This window comes from Artemia franciscana, chromosome 21, assembly GCF_032884065.1.
Source record: "Artemia franciscana chromosome 21, ASM3288406v1, whole genome shotgun sequence".
In the NCBI taxonomy this organism is placed as follows: Eukaryota; Metazoa; Arthropoda; class Branchiopoda; order Anostraca; family Artemiidae; genus Artemia; species Artemia franciscana.
This window is the reverse complement of record NC_088883.1, coordinates 23,185,036-23,203,455: the sequence shown is the minus strand read 5'-3', so window position 1 is coordinate 23,203,455 and position 18,420 is coordinate 23,185,036. Positions and strand designations below refer to the sequence as shown.

Below are 18,420 nucleotides of genomic sequence, written 5' to 3'. Positions count from 1 at the left end.
GCTATATGTCACTTGGTTAATACCAAGTGCCATAAAAACTAATATTAAAAAGAGTGATTAACATTTAAAAAGAAACGTCTGCCGCCAGGACGGGAGGCAGACTTGCTATCCACCCTCTGAAAAACACCCAGCAGCTGAAATGTCGATTCGACCCCCTGTGTGTCATTAACAGTTTTGGAGAATCTTTACGATGAACTGCGATGAAACTGAGGTCAACCGCTAAAACGAATCACTAAAGCCAATAACTCGAAAGCAGCTTCTTTTCCAAAAGATAGCTAGCTTCAATACATAGCCTGACTTTTGTATATTGGAGCCGCAATAATTCTAAAATAAACTCCTGCATGTTTGCCATCCTGCTACTCTTTTCTTTATTTATTTTTCAGTTGAAGCCATAGAAGCCAAATATAGGACTTAAAAACACTAAGCCTTAAACCTATTATTGTCTTTTTAAAGAAGCTCACTTAGTACTTATCAACCGTTTGTGTTTTAGGAACCAAAAATGCACCATAATTAGGCATACGCTGTTGCCAGGTGGAACCTATCATTTGACGAATTGACAACCTGCTGCGTCATTGATAGAGCCAAATGTGGCATGATTTACCTCTGGCAGCTGTAAAACGTTTAGTTCAAATCGTAAATATCGTCAAGTAAAAAGCAATGTAGGATTTATAAGTCATTTATTGTTTTGAGAAGAAGGAGATGATCATTTATAGTTTGGATAATCAAGATATTCGTAGAGGAGGAACGATTTATATTTTTGCCCGTCCAGGCTTAATTTGTTGGCAATAAATCATCAGTGACGTAATTTCCCTTTTCTTTGGAAAAGGGAGGACGGCGAGATCCGAAACTTTTTTGAGGAGGGCTGGATTTAGCGGTAACTCAAATTTTCACCCCCGTCTTTGAAAAATTTCCTTTTTCGAACATATATTTTAGAATTCGGGGATAGAAATCGGGGATTCCATTCCTGACACCTTTGTTAATAATATGAGACTGACCTTGAAAAGTCTAGTACTAAAATATTTGTGTTCAAAGATCTTACCATATCAGAAATACTGTCCTATTTCTGTAACTTGATAAGATACTTTTTCCTTACGAGCGGTATTCAACATACATACGCACAGATTACATTCATAAGAGGGACGAAGTTTCTGTGTGAGAGGGTTGAAAACACACATACACACAAAAGCCATTTTTAGGCCGTCGTTCTCCAGATTTCGGACGAATAACAGGGGAAGTCCCCCTCCCATATTTTTTTGTGCAGGTGCATTGTATTCTACATCTATTATCATACTTGTCCCAAACTTAACAAATCTTTTTCTCCTTGCGAAAATTTCACTCGGTGATATAGTTCAAACTTTCACCAGAAAAAGATTCGCCAGAAACCTTCGCCAGAAAACATGGTTGTTTTGTCATCCCTATCAATTAAAATTCATAAGTCATCTATAGCATGAATATGGAGTCCCCTCGTCTGATGTTCAAATATGTTCAGTATGTTCAAACATTACCAGCAATTTATTACTAATTTGTCATCTTGTTAATGCCCGTGCATGTTGCACAGCGAACTATTCACTTTGAACACTGCATGCAGTATTTACATACGCGAAGTATTAGAAATAAGATAAAAATTCTTTGTTCCTTGAGAAGACTCTAAATAATTTTTTTTTCTATTGGTACTAGAATAAAATGTTGCCAACAAGTCTCTGAGCATTTTGACCAATTTGAAGAAGCCTGGACCCCTCTCCTCCCCAAGAATTTTGACCAATTTGTAAAAGCCCGGGTCCCCCCAAACAACAACAAAACAGTACAGTCCCTAGTGAAAATTTCGAATGATTGTCCGAATTTTTTTTGCAAAAGATTACTAGGAATTATCGGTTTAAATAGTTCCAAATTTTACTACAAATTAAGAGTTTCTATTTTAAGGAATTAGCAACATTTTTGCACAAAATTTTGGCAAAATACAACTTAAATTTGATAGTTGTAGACTTACTGTCCCAGGTTGGAAGAACCACCTCATATTTTCTGAACATCTACGAAGTTAAGAGTTTCTATTTTAAGGAATTAGAAATATTTTTTCCAAAAATTTTGGCAAAATACAACATAGATTGGAGGGGGGGGGATTGTAGGCTTATTGTCCAATGTTAGAACCTCATTTTTTTAACATCTACGAAAAGTTGGGGTCACATTTCTACTCCTTATTATTGCCGTACAAAACCGAAATAAATTGAAATTTAACAGTTTTATATCAGCAGAGTTAACCCTTGCGTATGTATTAGAATCTTTTGAATATAAAATACAAACATATAACATATAGAATATTTATATTTAAACTATTGCTGGCATTTTCCAAAAATTTTCAGGAAATAGTCCTGTGTTTGTTGTTTTTTGAATTTAAGCCCCTCCTTCCCCGTCCGAATTTTTTATTGTGTGAATACACAATTAAAGCAGAGAGAGAGAGAGAGAGAGGGGGAGGGAGAGAGAGATAGAAAGTGGGTTGAGAGAGAGAGAGAGAGAGAGAGAGAGAGAGAGAGAGAGAGAGAGAGAGAGAGAGAGAGAGAGAGAGAGAGAGAGAGAGAGGGGGAGGGGAGGGAGAGAGAGATAGAGAGTGGGTTGAGAGAGAGAGAGAGAGAGAGAGAGAGAGAGAGAGAGAGAGACTAATATAATTTTTTAGTTAAAATGCACAACGTTTTGCGATTTTGCTACATTAATTACTTTTAATCAGATGGCAACTTTGTCCGTTAAACTAGACTTGAAATTATACACCATAGTCTTAAGTTACACGATTACATTTTACTTATGAAAATACATGATTATTCAGTCCGGCTCATTTGTACCATATCTATTACATATATCTCCGCATTCTAGTTCAATGAGCACAAACACAAATAAAAAGTTTCCCACCAAGGCAAGCCAATTAGGGCTGGGGGGGCAGTAAAAGGGGCAATTACATCACCCTATTTCCCTCCTGGAATTTGAAAAATAAAAATTATAATACCTTTTGTGATAATTTCATTTTAAAATACTCTTTTTTTTTTACCGAAAAAGCAACAAAATACATGATTGGAACTCATTTTTTAAAATCTGTGATTTTCATGACCACCATAGAAGTTAGAAAATGTATTTTGCCTTCCCTCATAAATTTTCAGATGGTAAATCATCCATGATAACCGCGATTCTCTAAAAATCTTCATAGATCTTTTTATATTCACAATGATCTGCAACATTTGCAACAATGGGGCAACATTTGGAACAACATTTGCAACATTGCATTTGGCAACATCAATTGCACTTAATCGCGGGATAACTTTGTACTTTGAACAAGACTTGAAGTTGTGTACCACAGTCTTAAGTTACACGATTATATTTTACATATGAACACACGATTATTCAGTCCGGTTCATGTGTATCATATCTGTTACATCTATTTGCACATTCTAGTTCAATGAGCACATACATATATAACAAGTTTCCCACTTAGGCAATTACAATAGGGGGAGGGCAGGGGAAGGAGAATTTGCATTGTTCTATATCTCCCATAATTTGAAATAACTTTTTTGACAAACAAAATCCCTAAAGTTAGAGAAAGATTATCCTGATAAACTTATTCCGATTGGAAATTGAATCTAATGCCTGGCCCCGGCTCGTATTTACGGGGTTTTTCGCCTGTACCCCCCTCCCCACTCGGAAGCCTGAAACAATATTGTCATATCTTGTGAAATTCGTCTATCTATTCGGTGTTTGTAAATTTACCCTCTGGCCCTCCCCCAAGATTAATTCTTGCTCAATTCCCTCTCTTGAATTAATAATTTACTTGTTTCTTTTTGTTTTGCAAAAAAACTTTTAATTTTTTTTAGATCTAGTTTCACAATTAAAAAAAAAGCATCAAAAGAAACAAAGAATAGATTCGTTCAGCAAAAGAATTAATCAAAAATTAAACAAAAAATTAGATAACTTCAAATTACACTTCTCTTTTAAAAAAAAGAATCCAAAAACTAGTCGAAGATTATCTTATCAAATTTATTTTGATTAACGTATGTATTATCCACTGCATGACCCAGACACCAAGGCCCTATCCAGGAGGATGGGCTAGGAGATTTGAACCCTCCCCCCTGAAATGTTTGTCCGACTCGTATAAACTTATTAAAAATGAATATAAACAAATTTTTTATGAGTTTTTAGAAGTTTTTTGCCCCCCCCCCAAGATAAATCATGCATACGACCCTGCCAGGAACGTATGTACAGGGCTTTATGCATGTGTCCCCCTCTGCACTCTGAAATCTCAATAGATTTTTTTTTTATCCGTTTACTTTGGGGTTTCGAATTTACGCCCTAGCTTCCACGCCAAAATTATTTGAGTACCTAACTTGAACTAATATTTTATTTGTTCTCAGGGGCGCCAATTCGCGTAAATTTAGGGAAGAGCAAGGGCTTTTCTGCACATTTTTTAAACGAAGATACCAAAGAATTTTTTTCAAAATCTAGGAAAGACTGTAATTTTGCTTTTCTCGTGTTTTTTAACTATAATACCAAAATAATAATCAAATTTTTCATATCTAGGGAAGGAAAACTATCCCCGCTCCCCTGGACCCCAAATGGCACCCCTTCTTCATTGGTTTACTTTACAAAAAAACTTGTTGAAAGGTGTCCAAGAAAATGAGATTCGTTTCTTATAATATCAAATTATATCCTTCATTAGAAAAAAAATAATCCAGAAACCAGTCAAAGATTATCTTGACAAATTTATGCAATGAGTCATCGATTACAGTGGTCTTCAATTTATCTGAAAGTGACATTTGTTTATACATTCAAATCAGCAGTCTAACCCAAATAAAAAAAGTTGAAAGACATGTTAAACACTAATAATGATCATTATCATCACTATAAATTAGTCATATTGGCAGGAATAACTAGTAATTTTGGATTATGTTTTTTTTTACTTTTGTCAATTCTTATCAATGTTTAATATTTTAAGACTTAGTTACAGGTAAAACATATCCAGGATTTAGTTCAGGGGGCGGGTTCAGAGGCGGTTTTAAGGGGGACAGAGGGGGAACTTGTCCCGGGCGTAGGAATTTTAGGGGAACACAATTTAAAATAAATAATCTAATGATTTTGACCAATCTGCAATTTTGAAATCTTATTTTTATACAGGGAATCTCCAAGCTTTAGTTAGATTTTTATCCCCTAGCAAAGTGATTTACCTTTGAAATGGTTTATATTTTCATTGCAAGAGGCTTTTATTCACAAATGATGTAGTTGGCCCAATCCGTGGGATAAGTGGGTAAATAGCCAGTAATGATAAATCAATTATCGTAAAATTTTAAAATCCCGCTCATTTTTTTTACATTTCCCCCTTAATTTTAACGCATCGTTACGGCCTTGAAAAGGAAATTGCCCCCCTCCCTCACCGATTTCAATTACAGTTTTTGTTGTATATTCATCTTTCAAACATCCTCCCCCCTATATATGCTGAATTGGTACCCTGTTTTGTCTTCTTATTACAAGGATGGGATGATTCAAAGGTAGCCATGCATCTGAAGCTATACTAATGATTAACTTTCAGAAATGCGAAGAAAATCCTTCAAGGAAAATTCCTATTATAAATTCCTGTAAAAATGCTGCAAATTTGAATTAATAAGTTAAACTAATAAAAAAACAACAAACATAAATAAAAATCTAAAAATCTCCAACAAAAAAGGGAGTTTATATGTACAGTTTGACTTACAATCTTCGTAATGTTTATTCTAGAAAAAAACGGGTCAGTAGAAATTAATTTAAAATTTGCAAATCCTTGAGAGCAAACCTGTCATACCTGAAAATATTGATTTTTAGGATATTAGATTATAACTCTGGGCAATTATATCCTTAGAACGGAGAGGACAATCCATAAAACCTCAAAATTGGATTGTAGCGTTCCTTCTTCCCTTCACACCGCACCCAGCACTGACAATTCAAAAACAAAGACATAAAGAATGAAGAAACAGAAGGGCAAAACAACTAAGATCATTTCCAACAAGCGAAAAAATGAAACAAAGTAGATATTTGGCAAGGACTCCTTCCAAGCAGCTTTCAAAATTAAAAAACATAAAAGATAGAGGCACCATTCAGGGGGTGGGAAGTCTTGAAATTTTCTTTTATTTTTATTAAAGAATACCAGAGAATCCCCACCATCTCTTTTTTGAAAAAAACAGATTTTTTTAATCTTACTATAAAAAAATCGTACACAAATCCTTCCCTCTTTAATTTTGGTCGATTAGTAGCATTGGCAAAAGAAGAATAACCTTTTGAATAGCTCGTGAAATAAAAACCACCTTAAAAGACATAGGAAAAATCCCATCTCATAGCAGCGAAATTCATCCCTCCCAGATCCGGTAATTTAATGCAGTTTAATGAAGGTAATTTAAGGTAATTTAAGATGAAGGTAATTTAATGTAAACAAGTTGTTTAATACCCAAATCATTACTAATAGATCATCACTAGTAGATCAAAAGGTTAATTTTCTTTTACCTTTTTTTTAACACTGAAGACAGCTTTACGGAGGGTCTTACCAATATATCTGATTTGTTTCGTTTTTTTACCGACAGGAAATTATCCTCTGCGTTATGTCCCTTCGTTTCTCCTTTTTCCTTGTCTTCATTTTTCGTTTGTCATGTTCGGCCAATATGATCTTAAAGCCTATTTAAATCCGGAAACGGAGTCTGAATAACACATTAGGTTAACCCGTCCGCAAGATGGAACACAAGTTTTTATAGAAGAAGTTGAGCAAATTTTAACCTTTTCGTGTCAAGAATGGATAATTGATGAAAAGGGTTTCAGTTGATGGAAGCCAGAAAGTATTTGTATTTATTTAACTCGAATTCAAAGTTTCCATGGATGATGTTTGTGTGTACTGTAAATGGTGACGTGAACTTACGTAATAACGTGAAGACGTGAGAAGTAAAAACCTAGCAACCTTAACACTGAAAGTATCCTGAAGGTCCGCTCAGTGGCGGCTCTAGCCTCTATAGAGTCTGGGACAAGATCTTGATTAGCACCCCCGTCTCCCAAAAATTTTCAGGCAAAATTCTAAGAAAATTTTCATTCATTGAAAAAATCTTGCCAACTGGGCCCTCAGCTTTATTTAAAAAAAGGAACAATTTCGAAAATTACAAAGTGATTATAACCTTTAGATTATTTATTTGAAATTTTGTGCCCCTAAAATTTCTGCACCCGGGGAAGGTGCCCTCTTTGTCTCCCCCCTAAAACCACCTCTGAGCCCAATTAGGAATAAGAATTCTACTAATATTCAGGCTTTTAAGCCTATTATTGCACTAGAGTGAACCAGGCGGAACTTCGTGTCTGATTACAAATAAGGAGTCTTTTGGCTTAACTTTTTCTCATGCCAGGACCACAGTAATAGTCAATATTAATAACTGTCCAACACAAAAAAAAAAGTGAAAAACACACTGCCATTTTTCATTGCAATACAGCCATGTACGGCGTGTTTTTTTTTTTTGGGGGGGGGGGGGTAATTGTTGAATTTTATTCAAGTTGGTAGGGTGGGTAGAAGAGAAAGGGTTGGCTGGGGAGGTTAGGTGGGATAGAGAGTACAGGGTGGAGAGGGGAAGTTGAGTATTGATCGATGAATAATGGATTTGTTATTATTTTTATTTCTTATTAGTTTATTTGTTTGTTTTTTGTTTTAGAATAAATATTGTTATTATTTTGATTTGATTTAATTAACTAATTATTTTAATAGTTCAATACTTACATGGACTTTCGCATGATCGCAAACCCTCATAGGTTTTTCTTCAGCTCAAAAGTATTATATATTTAATTGTTTGTCATCGTTAATAAATAAAAGTTGAAGCTTTTGGTACCAAATAACGACGAAGAACACACTGCCTTTCCATCACAAACACCAAAAACAAGAAGAACAATAGGGAATTTTTTAAGACAGTAGGAAACAAATTAGAATGAATATTTCGGCCCTATGTCCAAGGGCCGTCCTCACCAATACAAATAAGAAAAAACAACTTACAAGAGGATTAAATCAATAAAACTAAAATGAACAGTTTTTCAAAACAGTTTCAGCATCCTTACCTCAGCGAAGTTCAACCAGGACTGATAAATAAATTGTTATGAAACGAGGCAATTCATTGAAATGAAAGAAAATGATTTAAAAACAGGTTTTTAATACCAGCCTAGCTTTTTTCGCCACTGATCTTATAGGTCTATATGTGACAGGTTCTGTGTTATTATATATTAACACAGTATTGTGTATCACAAGTAGAAATTAACACAGAACAATTTATTTATCAGTCCTGGTTGAACTTCGCTGAGGTAAGGATGCTGGGACTGTTTTGAAAAACTGTTCATTTTAGTTTTATGATTTAATCCTCTTGTAAGTTGTTTTTTCTTATTTGTATTGCTGAGGACGGCCCTTGGACATAGGGCCGAAATACATTCTAATTTGTTTCCCACTGTCTTAAAAAACTCCCTATTGTTCTTCTTGTTTTTGGTGCTTTTGGTACCAGGATTTACCTTAGCTTTACGCAGGAACCTATTGTAAGGGAACAGGAAAGCCTAATTCGAAAAGCACAAACAACAAATGACTTGCATGAAATACATTAATAATTACGGTGGAAATGTGAAAATTTTTGGGTAGAGGGGGGGATTTAAAGTTTAACTGGTTTTCTTTGTCCTTCATATTTGTTAATCCTTATCAAGTGCTTTGACGCTTAAATACCAAAGCAATAAAAGAGAAAATTTACTCAATTTAACTTGTGAACATTTTGTTCACAAGTTGAACACAATGTGATTTAATTTTCTGAGATGAAGACGGAATACCCAACATTCTGGGTGCCATCAAACCCAAACAAAAAACAAAAATCCTCATAGCCAAATTCTTTCCCCGAGTCCCTGATACATGCCAAATTAACTGTGTTCCAAGAAACATGTATTTAAAAGCTTTGTTTTGACATACAATTTTATTTATTACACAAAAGAAAAAAATATTGGTGACATATATTTTTAATCACCTTAAATTTTTAAAATGATGCCATAAGCAATTATTGGAGTCATTGATACTACTTTTATGCCCTCTTTTCGATACTGAGGGTTGTAATTCCAAGCCTGCAACATACAACTCAAACAGTTCGTGGTAACAAGCTGTAATTAAGGAACGACTAGGCCCAATAATAGGGAAAAGTCTAAAAACAGCATTTTAGTAACAATTAATACATCAAAAGAACAGGATTTTAAAACATTTTCCAAACATAAAAAAAATCATTAAGTTTAAAGTTACCCATCAACAGTAAATAGCCTAGGAAAATTTGTCTGATTTTCGGAAAAGGTGGGAAATACCCGCAAAAATCGATTGATCTTAATGAACAACATAACATCGGATTCAGCATATCAGAGAGCCACACTATAGAGGTTTCAAGCTACAAAAATGCAGAATTATATATTTTCTGCCAGAAGGAAGATGACAGCTGCGTGTTTATTATTTTTTTCTCAGGGATGACCATATCAAACCATTGCCCCTAGAATATCAGGAGAGAACTCGTTCAAACGCCCAAACGCCCTTTCCCCATATACATCCAATCAAACTTTTGAGATAGCCATTTGATTTAGCATAGTTTAAAGATCCAATAACTATGCCTTTAAGGATGACATGAACCCCATAGTCCCTGGAGAATTGGCTTTAAGTTACACAATTTGCCCATTGTTCACATATAGTAATTGTTATTGGGAAATGTCCGGGAAGTTTTGGAAGGGAATTTTCTGTGGGAGAGCAGGGTAGATTTGACAACCACAACGGCTGTTGAATTCGGATGAGACATATTATTAAAGAATTGCAACATGAAGACAAATTTTAGCGTAAGAGTGAGGAATGAGGAAGGGGCAGTCCCCCTCATATACGAAATACTTCCTGTTTTTTAAGTTTTATGTTGCTCCTTACTTTCAGTTGAAAACACCTATTTTCTTTATTTTGAAATTTAACCATTCGAATACCATTTTGACTTAATTCATAAGCGAACAGTCACAGCCGATATAATCAAACAGTTAGTGGTAACGAACTTAAGTAAGGAGCGACCCAGCTCAATAGTAAACAAAACTCTAAAATAGGAATTTTGATACCAATAGATATGTCATAAGAATCGGATTGTTATGCTGATTTCACATACATAAGTTTCATCGAGTCTATTCTTATCCATCAAAAGTTACGAGCCTGAGAAAATTTGCCATATTTCAAAAACGGAGGAAATACCCCCTAACAGACATAAAGTCTTAATGAAATTCGCACCATCAGATTACGCGTATCAGAGAAGCATACTGTAGAGGCTTCAAGCTCCTATCTGCAAAAATGTGGGAATTTGTATTTTTTGCCAGAAGAAAGCTCACGGATGCGTGTTCATTTGTTTTTTCCCAGGGGTGATCGTATCGATCCATTGGTTCTAGAATGCCACGAGAGGTCTCATTCGAAAGGGAATTAAAAGCTCTAGGGCTCTTTTTAAGTGCCCAAATATTGAAGTGCAACTAGACCCCCTCCCCGCTCTTTTATTCACAAAGTCACTGGATCGAAATTTTTAGATAGCCATTTTGTTCAGCATAGTCGAAAATTTTAATAGCTATGTCTTTAAGGAAGACTTAATCTCCCACATTCCCCGGGGGAAAAGCTGTAAGTTATGAACTTTGCCCATTGTTTACGTATAGTATTGGTTATTTGGAAGTGCAGAGAAGTTTTCAGGGGGATTTTTGTGGTGTGGGGGGGAGGGGGTTACGTGGCTGAATATTTCCATGGAGGAATTTTTCATGGGGGAAGAAAATTTCCCATGAAGGGGTGCCGGATTCCCTAACATTATTTAAACAAAGAAATCAGAAATTAAATTAAAAAAAAACAAGTTTTTTTTCTACTGAAAGTAAGGAGCGACATAAAAACTTAAAACGAATAGGAATCATTACGTATATGAGGGAGTTCGGCCCCTTGTCAATACCTCACTCTTTACGCTAAAGTTTTTTTAGTACTTTCAAAAGAGCTATTTATTCTAATTAAACGGTCTTTGTGATCGAGGGATCATTCTTTAAGAATTGGAACAAAATTCGAACTTTAAAGTGAAGAGGAAAGTATTGACGAGGGGGCGAACCCCTCATATACGTAATAATTTCTGTTCGTTTTAAGTTTTAATGCTGCTCCTTACTTTCCGTGAAAAAAAACTTGTTTTTTAGTTTAATTCAAAACAAGATTCATTCGTAGTTTCGTTACTAATGCATCAAACCCCTGGGGGAGGATACAGTGGCACCAATTGATTGAGGGAGTACTTGTACCTCCCAATACGTTGAATAAGACGTTGTTGAGTATTTCTATTAGAAATGCCATTTTTGGTTATTTCATTGAAAAAATCAATTAAAAGCAAAAATCCCCCTCCCTAGATTTTGAAACATGTAATTTGCCTTTCACCAATATTTTTGTAACCTGAAACAACCGAGGAAATGCCCGATCTTTTGAAACAACCGATCTTTTGGAGTTGTATTTGTTTCACAATACCATTCTGCAACTGCCAACATCTATGATTGGTTAGCTAGAAACAACCCACAAATTAGAATCAGGCTTATATTCTTACGAATCTTAAGTAAATTGCCTGTCTAGCCGTCGGATCTTACGGATCTTAAATGTTACGGATATTACACATCTTAATTATGATACGTCTGTGTAGTCAACCTGACACTACTGTTCCCCTGTGCACTCGGGAGGGGGGGGGGTGAACACAATTTTTAGCCCTGAATGACAAACAAGCTTTTTTCGTATATTAGTGGTTAATTCTTTTTTTTTCAGAAACTATCCTTAATTAAAGTTAAAACTTTAGCTAAAATTAGATGCTAATGATTTTGGCGGATTCAAAGCTCATTGGAATCACAAGTCCAAAAAATTAGACAAGTGCAAAAAAACATGTGATATGACAAAGATATGGCAAGACATGAAGATATGACAAATATGCATTTGTCATATCTTTGATCCCTTGAAGTTTTTTTTCTAACAAACCAGTCTTTAATAGTTGTCAAAAACATGATGAATGTAAAATAAATGTAGTTACATGAAAAAAGATAATTCAGAATTTGTCCCAGGAATTTTTAGATTCTGAATTGTTGTATTTTAGGGATATTTCATAGTTATCCAATTACATTCGTTGATAAAATAATAGAAAATAGACGCATTAAACATGATAGTAGGGTTATTGGAGTTCCGCAGTCTTCAGAATTAAATGTATCTAAAAGTTTCATTTCTTTGTCATATGTACCTGGTTTGGGAGAAAAGCTTAAATGAATTTTGTATAAATTTAATATTGATACATGTTTCCAATCGGTGAGACCAATAGGTGGTTTCCTTAATTCTGGGAAGGATTTAACCTGGGGTAGTTTAGTAAGTGGGGTGTATCAGATTCCTTGTTCTTGTGGGAAGTTTTATATTGGTAGAACTCACCAACAATTTCTTGAAAGATTTATTGACCATCGCAACTCAAATGGAAAACACGCTACAATCTAGTAAGCCTCCTGAAATTTTTGTTTCGGCTTTAGCTGAACATATTTGCTTTCATCCTGAGCATTTTGTACAATTTGATGAGGCCACGACTATTTCTAATGATCGAGGTTGTTCTCAGTGGGCGAGGGAGGCTATAGAAATAAAAAAAAACATATGTTTGCTAATCTTTCAATAAACAGAGATACAGGGAATTTAAAATTGACCCAATTTATAATATTCTTTTGAAAAAATGAACCATTAGTTAAGAAGGGAATTAAGACTTTACAAAATCATCAGGGGACTAGATTACCTACCAGACCAAGAAGTATTGTGTCAATATTAGCTAAAAATAAGAATATTTTGCAACAGAATAATTAACTTAATTTCCATTTTTATACTTTTTCACTCAATGCTTTGGTGTTCTCATCGAAGTAACTCTATTAGCTTCTGTGACCTACGTGGATCAATGGAGACAATTGTGTGCTATTTTATTAATATTGGTGGGGGGTTTTATTTGTTTAGTTTATTTTAATTTTTTTCGCTTTTTATCTTTGTTTCTTCTGTGCCGAAGACACAGCACAGTTTTAGTTTTTCGCATCATTTTAGTTTTTCATCTTTTCTCTTTACTGGCCACTGCCTCGTTTGCTATTTTTTCATTGCGTATTTCTCTCTTTGTTGTTTTTTGTCATGGATAATTAGAAAATATTTTTCTTTTAAACAATCAGTCCTTAATAATAGCAAAACAAACAAAAACAATTTCCAGTTTCTCCTTTAAAATTCAGGTTATATTACAGAGGAAAGTACACAAGGGGTTCTTGGGAGCTCTCCTGAAATCCAAAATTTTCGGCTTCTTATTCAAATTATCAACTAAATTTGTTATTTTTTATCACCCCCCCCCGTATTCTTCGTACGTGCAAGGTATGACATAACACCATTCGGTTTACCGCAGCCAGCTTAACTTCGCATAATTTGATTTTGAATCATTCAGCTCCATCTCCAGATCCCAAAAAAAGCAATAATTTACCTAGGTGATATGGCTTCCCAAAATTCCTATTTCTATTCTAAGTTTTAATCCAGGGAATAATCAGGTCATAGAAAAGAGAAACTATGTAGGAAGTGTACCCAACACTAAATCTGAAAATTCAGAGAGAAGAATACATCTTGGCGCAGGATTTATAGCGCATGTTAAAATCAACAGGTACTAGAGAATAGGAAGCGTAGTAGGCAAAAGGGTCTATTGATTTTTTGTCATTTCTAAGGATCAAAACAACTTGATTCAAGTATATTAGAAAACTATCACCCCTCTGTATCTTTCTCATAACTGTATTTGATTAAGGAAAATATTACTGACCTTTAAAATATAGGTATCATAAGGCTCGCAAATAGATGAAGGGAGGGGTTTGATAGTGTAAATATAGTTAAGTAAATGACAGCAGATGAAAATAAATGACAATTTTGAATGAGAAGAATCCACAGGTGACCTTGTAAAACCATAATAAATTAATAAGATTAAAATAGAACACATTCACCAAAAGACATGTTGGGAGGATTCTAGTACCGAAGTGTACTCCTGGTTACACCCATAATTTTAGGAATAAGGATATACTTACGATATCAACGTCTGAGTCATTGGTTATTACTAAAAATGGCTAATAAAAAGCCTGACTGGTAATTTGACCTTTTTTCTAAATAAAGAGGTTTATTCAAGAAGGCAAAAAAAAAAACACACCAAGAAAACACTAAATTGAATCAATATAAGAGAACGATTAACCCTCCTTAAGCTTTCGCTTGCTTGGAGTAACCCTTTAATTTGGGTATTAAGCCATATGTTAAGATAAATGGTTCTCTTGATATTCCTAGAAATGTAGACAAGGGGCTATGGACCACCTCCCCCCCTTAGATGTCATCCAAGAACCAAATGTGCTAAATAATACATAGGTAGCATTTATACCACCTATTTTTTAAGTCAAAGAAGAATTGTATATGAAAGAACAAAATCTTTAAAACGCATAAAAAATTTGTTTAGTTGCCTTTTGTTATATTTTTCTAGCTTGGAAAAATATTTGGTACCTGCGTATTATTCAGAACCCGCTCAATAAGTGAAGTTAGCTTCTTCCGTGAAAGAAACTACGATGCAGGTACATTTTAATCTAATATTTTATATATAGAGTTGGTTAGGTTAAGTTAGGTATTTGATATAATCCCCCCCCCCTCATGTGCAAATATATAGCCCAAACTTTTGATAAAGCTAATGAAATAAAACAAAATATGATGAAAATATAATACTTTATTAGGAAAATTGTAAAATTACAGCAACCCCTCATCCTGGAAAAATATAAATGCCTCTTTTTCAGTCTTTGGCAAATCCCAAATCTTCATTTCAATTCCATGTTCAGACACTATCCTTTATCACTATGCGTAGCAAACTAAATTGAGTTTTGTCTTTGTGTCTATGAAACCGGATTTTCTTAGCAAAATTCTTGAGTGTGTTCTGAATTGAATCAATTGAATAATGAACAAGTACCAAATAATTAATTAAAATGTACCTGCATCATAGTTTGTTCCACGAAAGAACCTAACTTCACTTATTAAGAGTGTTCTGAATAATACACAAGTACAAAAAATTTCGGCGGGCGGGGTTCACCCCCCCCCCCATTCAGCCCTAGACCGCCTTGAGGTAGTGATATTTTTTTAAGGGCAGCGTATGCATGCTTACATGCTTAGACCAACCAATGAAAGCTGGTATGATTGTATTAGGCAGGAGGGCCCTCGGATTCAGAATTGTCTTAATTTTTGATAAACCCAGAATTTAATCTTTGGCATTTTTAGATTTATCAGAAAGGGTTCAACCCTTAAGTCACTGTCTCTAAGAACACGAATTCTCCCTAAGTAACCTTAATCCTAGTCCGGGTAAAAACACTCTTAAATAAAATAGATTCCCGTGAGTAAATATCTTACAACAGGAAAGGATTGCGATCAAAATTAATAATTCAAACCTTTTTTGGCCTTCGGTAACATAAAACCAATATTTCAAATCCGCAATGTCCCTCTTTTGATCATATCCATACAAGTACTTCTTAACAAGTGTAGGTTCCTAACGAGTCCATGAGTTTCTTGTCGGTGCGGTATACAGTTTATACATACACGGTGCAAATTATGAGCAATTTAATGTTATCGTGTCTCCGCCTGATCTTTTCACTAAGCATAATGGATTTGAAACTTATATGATCTTTCTTGTAGGGGGGGGGGACTCTGTTGCTGCAAATTGTTTCTTGGGAAGTTTTCTTAGGAGCGCATTTTTTTTTATCTATTCGTCATCTTTTTTGTGTGTCCAGTATTTGAATTATATCAAATCTATTTTACTTTGTTCGTAAGGTCTGATTTTTAACCCTTAATTGCGTCGCATACAGGGGATGGGATTACCGGGTTTGAACGCCCCCATCCCCTGGTAAAATTTTGTCCGACTCGTAAAGACGTAACAAAAATGTATATAAACAAATTGTTGACGGATTCTTTGAAGTTTTTTTGTGCAAAACACCCCCGTGAGCAAATAACCCTTCCGATAAAAAAAATCCTTCATACACCCTTGCGAAACACATTTCCTAACTCAGCATGTAGGCGTCAATTACGGCTTTTGGAAAAATAGTAATAAATTCCATGAGTTTTGCTTAACTTTCTTTTTTCTGTTTGTTTATTGTGTTGAATTTATAGTTGTTTGTTTCTTTTACAGTTTTTCCTTTATTTTGTACTATTAAATATCCATAAACCGTAAGTAACTAAACTTGACCTGTTTCATCGTGGTTTACTAGGCCATGGAGCCTTTAGGGGCGATGACGTTATTAGTTTTATTTGTATTTTTCGTGATTTAAGGAAACTGACTGATTACTTATACTGTGATAAGCATGGACACTAGTAGGAGGGGGGACAGGAGGGTATATTTCCCCATACCCTTGGTGTTGTCGATTGGGCATGTGTCACCTTGATTGTTCTGCCCCTTAGGTTCCTTGTTCGCCATCGAGTCCAGTCAAATTTAGTCCCCTAATGAGCCAACCAAAAATCTTGGTCATCCCCATTGCAATTCCAGTGGGCCTCCCCAGTAGGTCAAGCTTATATAATATAAACAATCTCAGTTGCCCTGTTGCCTGCAAGTACTATGAACATGTTCAGTCATAAACCTTGTTTATGTTCAGTCATGGCTCAGAGAACTGATAGACTATTTGAATTATCCTTACTCTATGCCAATCTACCTTAGTTCTGCCCTAGGATGGATGATCTATCTATCAATAAGTGAAATGAACTATTTTTATACAATTTTGAAAAAGTTATGCCAGCTTTGCCTCTCCCAGAGACCACCTGTCTTGGTCCAACTCTATTTCACCATGGCTCTCAAGTTTTTATTCACTTCAACCAAGTTGATTTTAGTTTTTTTTTTTTTTTAATTAACGGACTCGGGGTAGGTAAATTTTTATTGGAAAAATTTGTTTTGGTGTTTCTCCCTAGATTTTGAAAATACACAGAACTCACTCCCTAACTTTGTGAACTGACACCAATGCCTCTCTTAAGGTGCAAGAAGGCATGAAACAAATGTATAGGAAGGAAAACGATAAATAATTTCATTTAAATTTTGGTAAGAAAAAGGTCCTGGTAGTCAGAGGCGTAGCTCCAGCAGTTTTATTGGGAGGTAGGTAGGAGGGGTCCACATCTGGATAGTCAGTGGGCATTGGGATGTCTTTCAAGAGAAAGCAGTGGTGGCTTTGGCCTCTTCAATTTGCCTATACTTACCTATTAAGTGTTATTATACAAATATTACAGAAAGAAAGAAGCTTACTGCCAACAACAACCTCTACTTTATTTTAATAAAGATAAAATTTTAGAAACTACAAAATGCTTATGAATATTAGATTTTTATTTTAAATTTATGCCCCTAAATTTCCAGGGTGAGCACCCCTCAACACCTCTTCTCTAAAACCATCTGTTGGAAAATGGGTCTTAGAAAACTTGTGAAAACACCAGCCTAAATGTGCTCAAAAATGTCTGAAAATTCTGATGATTCTGTTCCGGATTTTCTCCCGTTAGTCTAAGGGATAATCAAGTCTCTTTGTTGTAAGGAACCATCACAAATATGTACTAAAGCTGAGGTTGGACCATTAATTAAATCATGTTTCTTAATTAATTCGGTCAAAATTGAGGTGCCTGAACTGTTAAGATCGTCTTCACTTTCTGTTATTGTGTTACTATAAGATACGTAGATGGGAATCAAATCCCTTTTCAATAACTTCTTCTTCTTCTTGTTCCATTTTCCGTTGCTTTTTTAAAGTTGGTTTTGCGCCAAAAAAAGAAAGTAAGGAGCTCTGCCTTTTATTGGTTTTATTAGGCTGTTATAACCAATTTAAATTAATTCAAATTATATTTTTAATAAAGCTATAAAACACATCAAAGTTGAGAGCTGGACAAAGCTGGTTAATACGGAAGTGGTTAAGGAACCGAAAGTTTGGCCATCTTTTATTGCTGAACAAAAGGACGCCCTTATTCTGAAGTAATAATTTATAGAATACGTAGCAGCCTAGCTCTCCCGATCCTCGGGCCACATGTGCAATCTGCCACCTGATGGGTGATGTATTCAGCGATTAAAAAGTAAAGATAGCCTGTTCCTTCCCTAGGTGTTCAATAGGACACTTTTTTTTTTCAAACAATAACAAAAAAAGTTACTATTCAGTAAAGATGGTCCTCAATTTGATTTAAAACATTACAGAATACATAAATAAACAATGCACACGCATCAAACAAACATAAATTAAGCAGTGGACTCAGCTTTTACTAAGGTTGTCTGCAATGAATTGGTGCAGACGACATTAGCGTACTGTATACACTTTCGGGTGAGTGATGGTGATTTTAATAAGCTCAGAGTTTTTGCAAGCTTA

At 34.9% G+C, this 18,420-nt stretch overlaps 1 protein-coding gene across 9 annotated transcripts in view; it reads right to left on the bottom strand.

Annotated features, from left to right (window-relative positions):
• The window catches only part of LOC136040857 (cAMP-dependent protein kinase catalytic subunit 1), a 324,235-nt gene that overhangs the window by 200,651 nt on the left and 105,164 nt on the right, over window positions 1-18,420 (bottom strand). For 2 of the 9 annotated variants that reach the window (XM_065725239.1, XM_065725240.1), the window contains exon 1: window positions 15,496-15,650. The exons of 6 other annotated variants lie outside the window; for them this stretch is intronic. In XM_065725239.1, coding sequence (XP_065581311.1) covers window positions 15,496-15,517 — 22 coding nt within the window. In that variant the 5' untranslated portion in view covers window positions 15,518-15,650. Of the gene's footprint in view, window positions 1-13,523; window positions 13,663-15,495; window positions 15,651-18,420 lie in introns of those variants that run through there. One more of the 9 variants, XM_065725242.1, reaches the window with a different exon arrangement.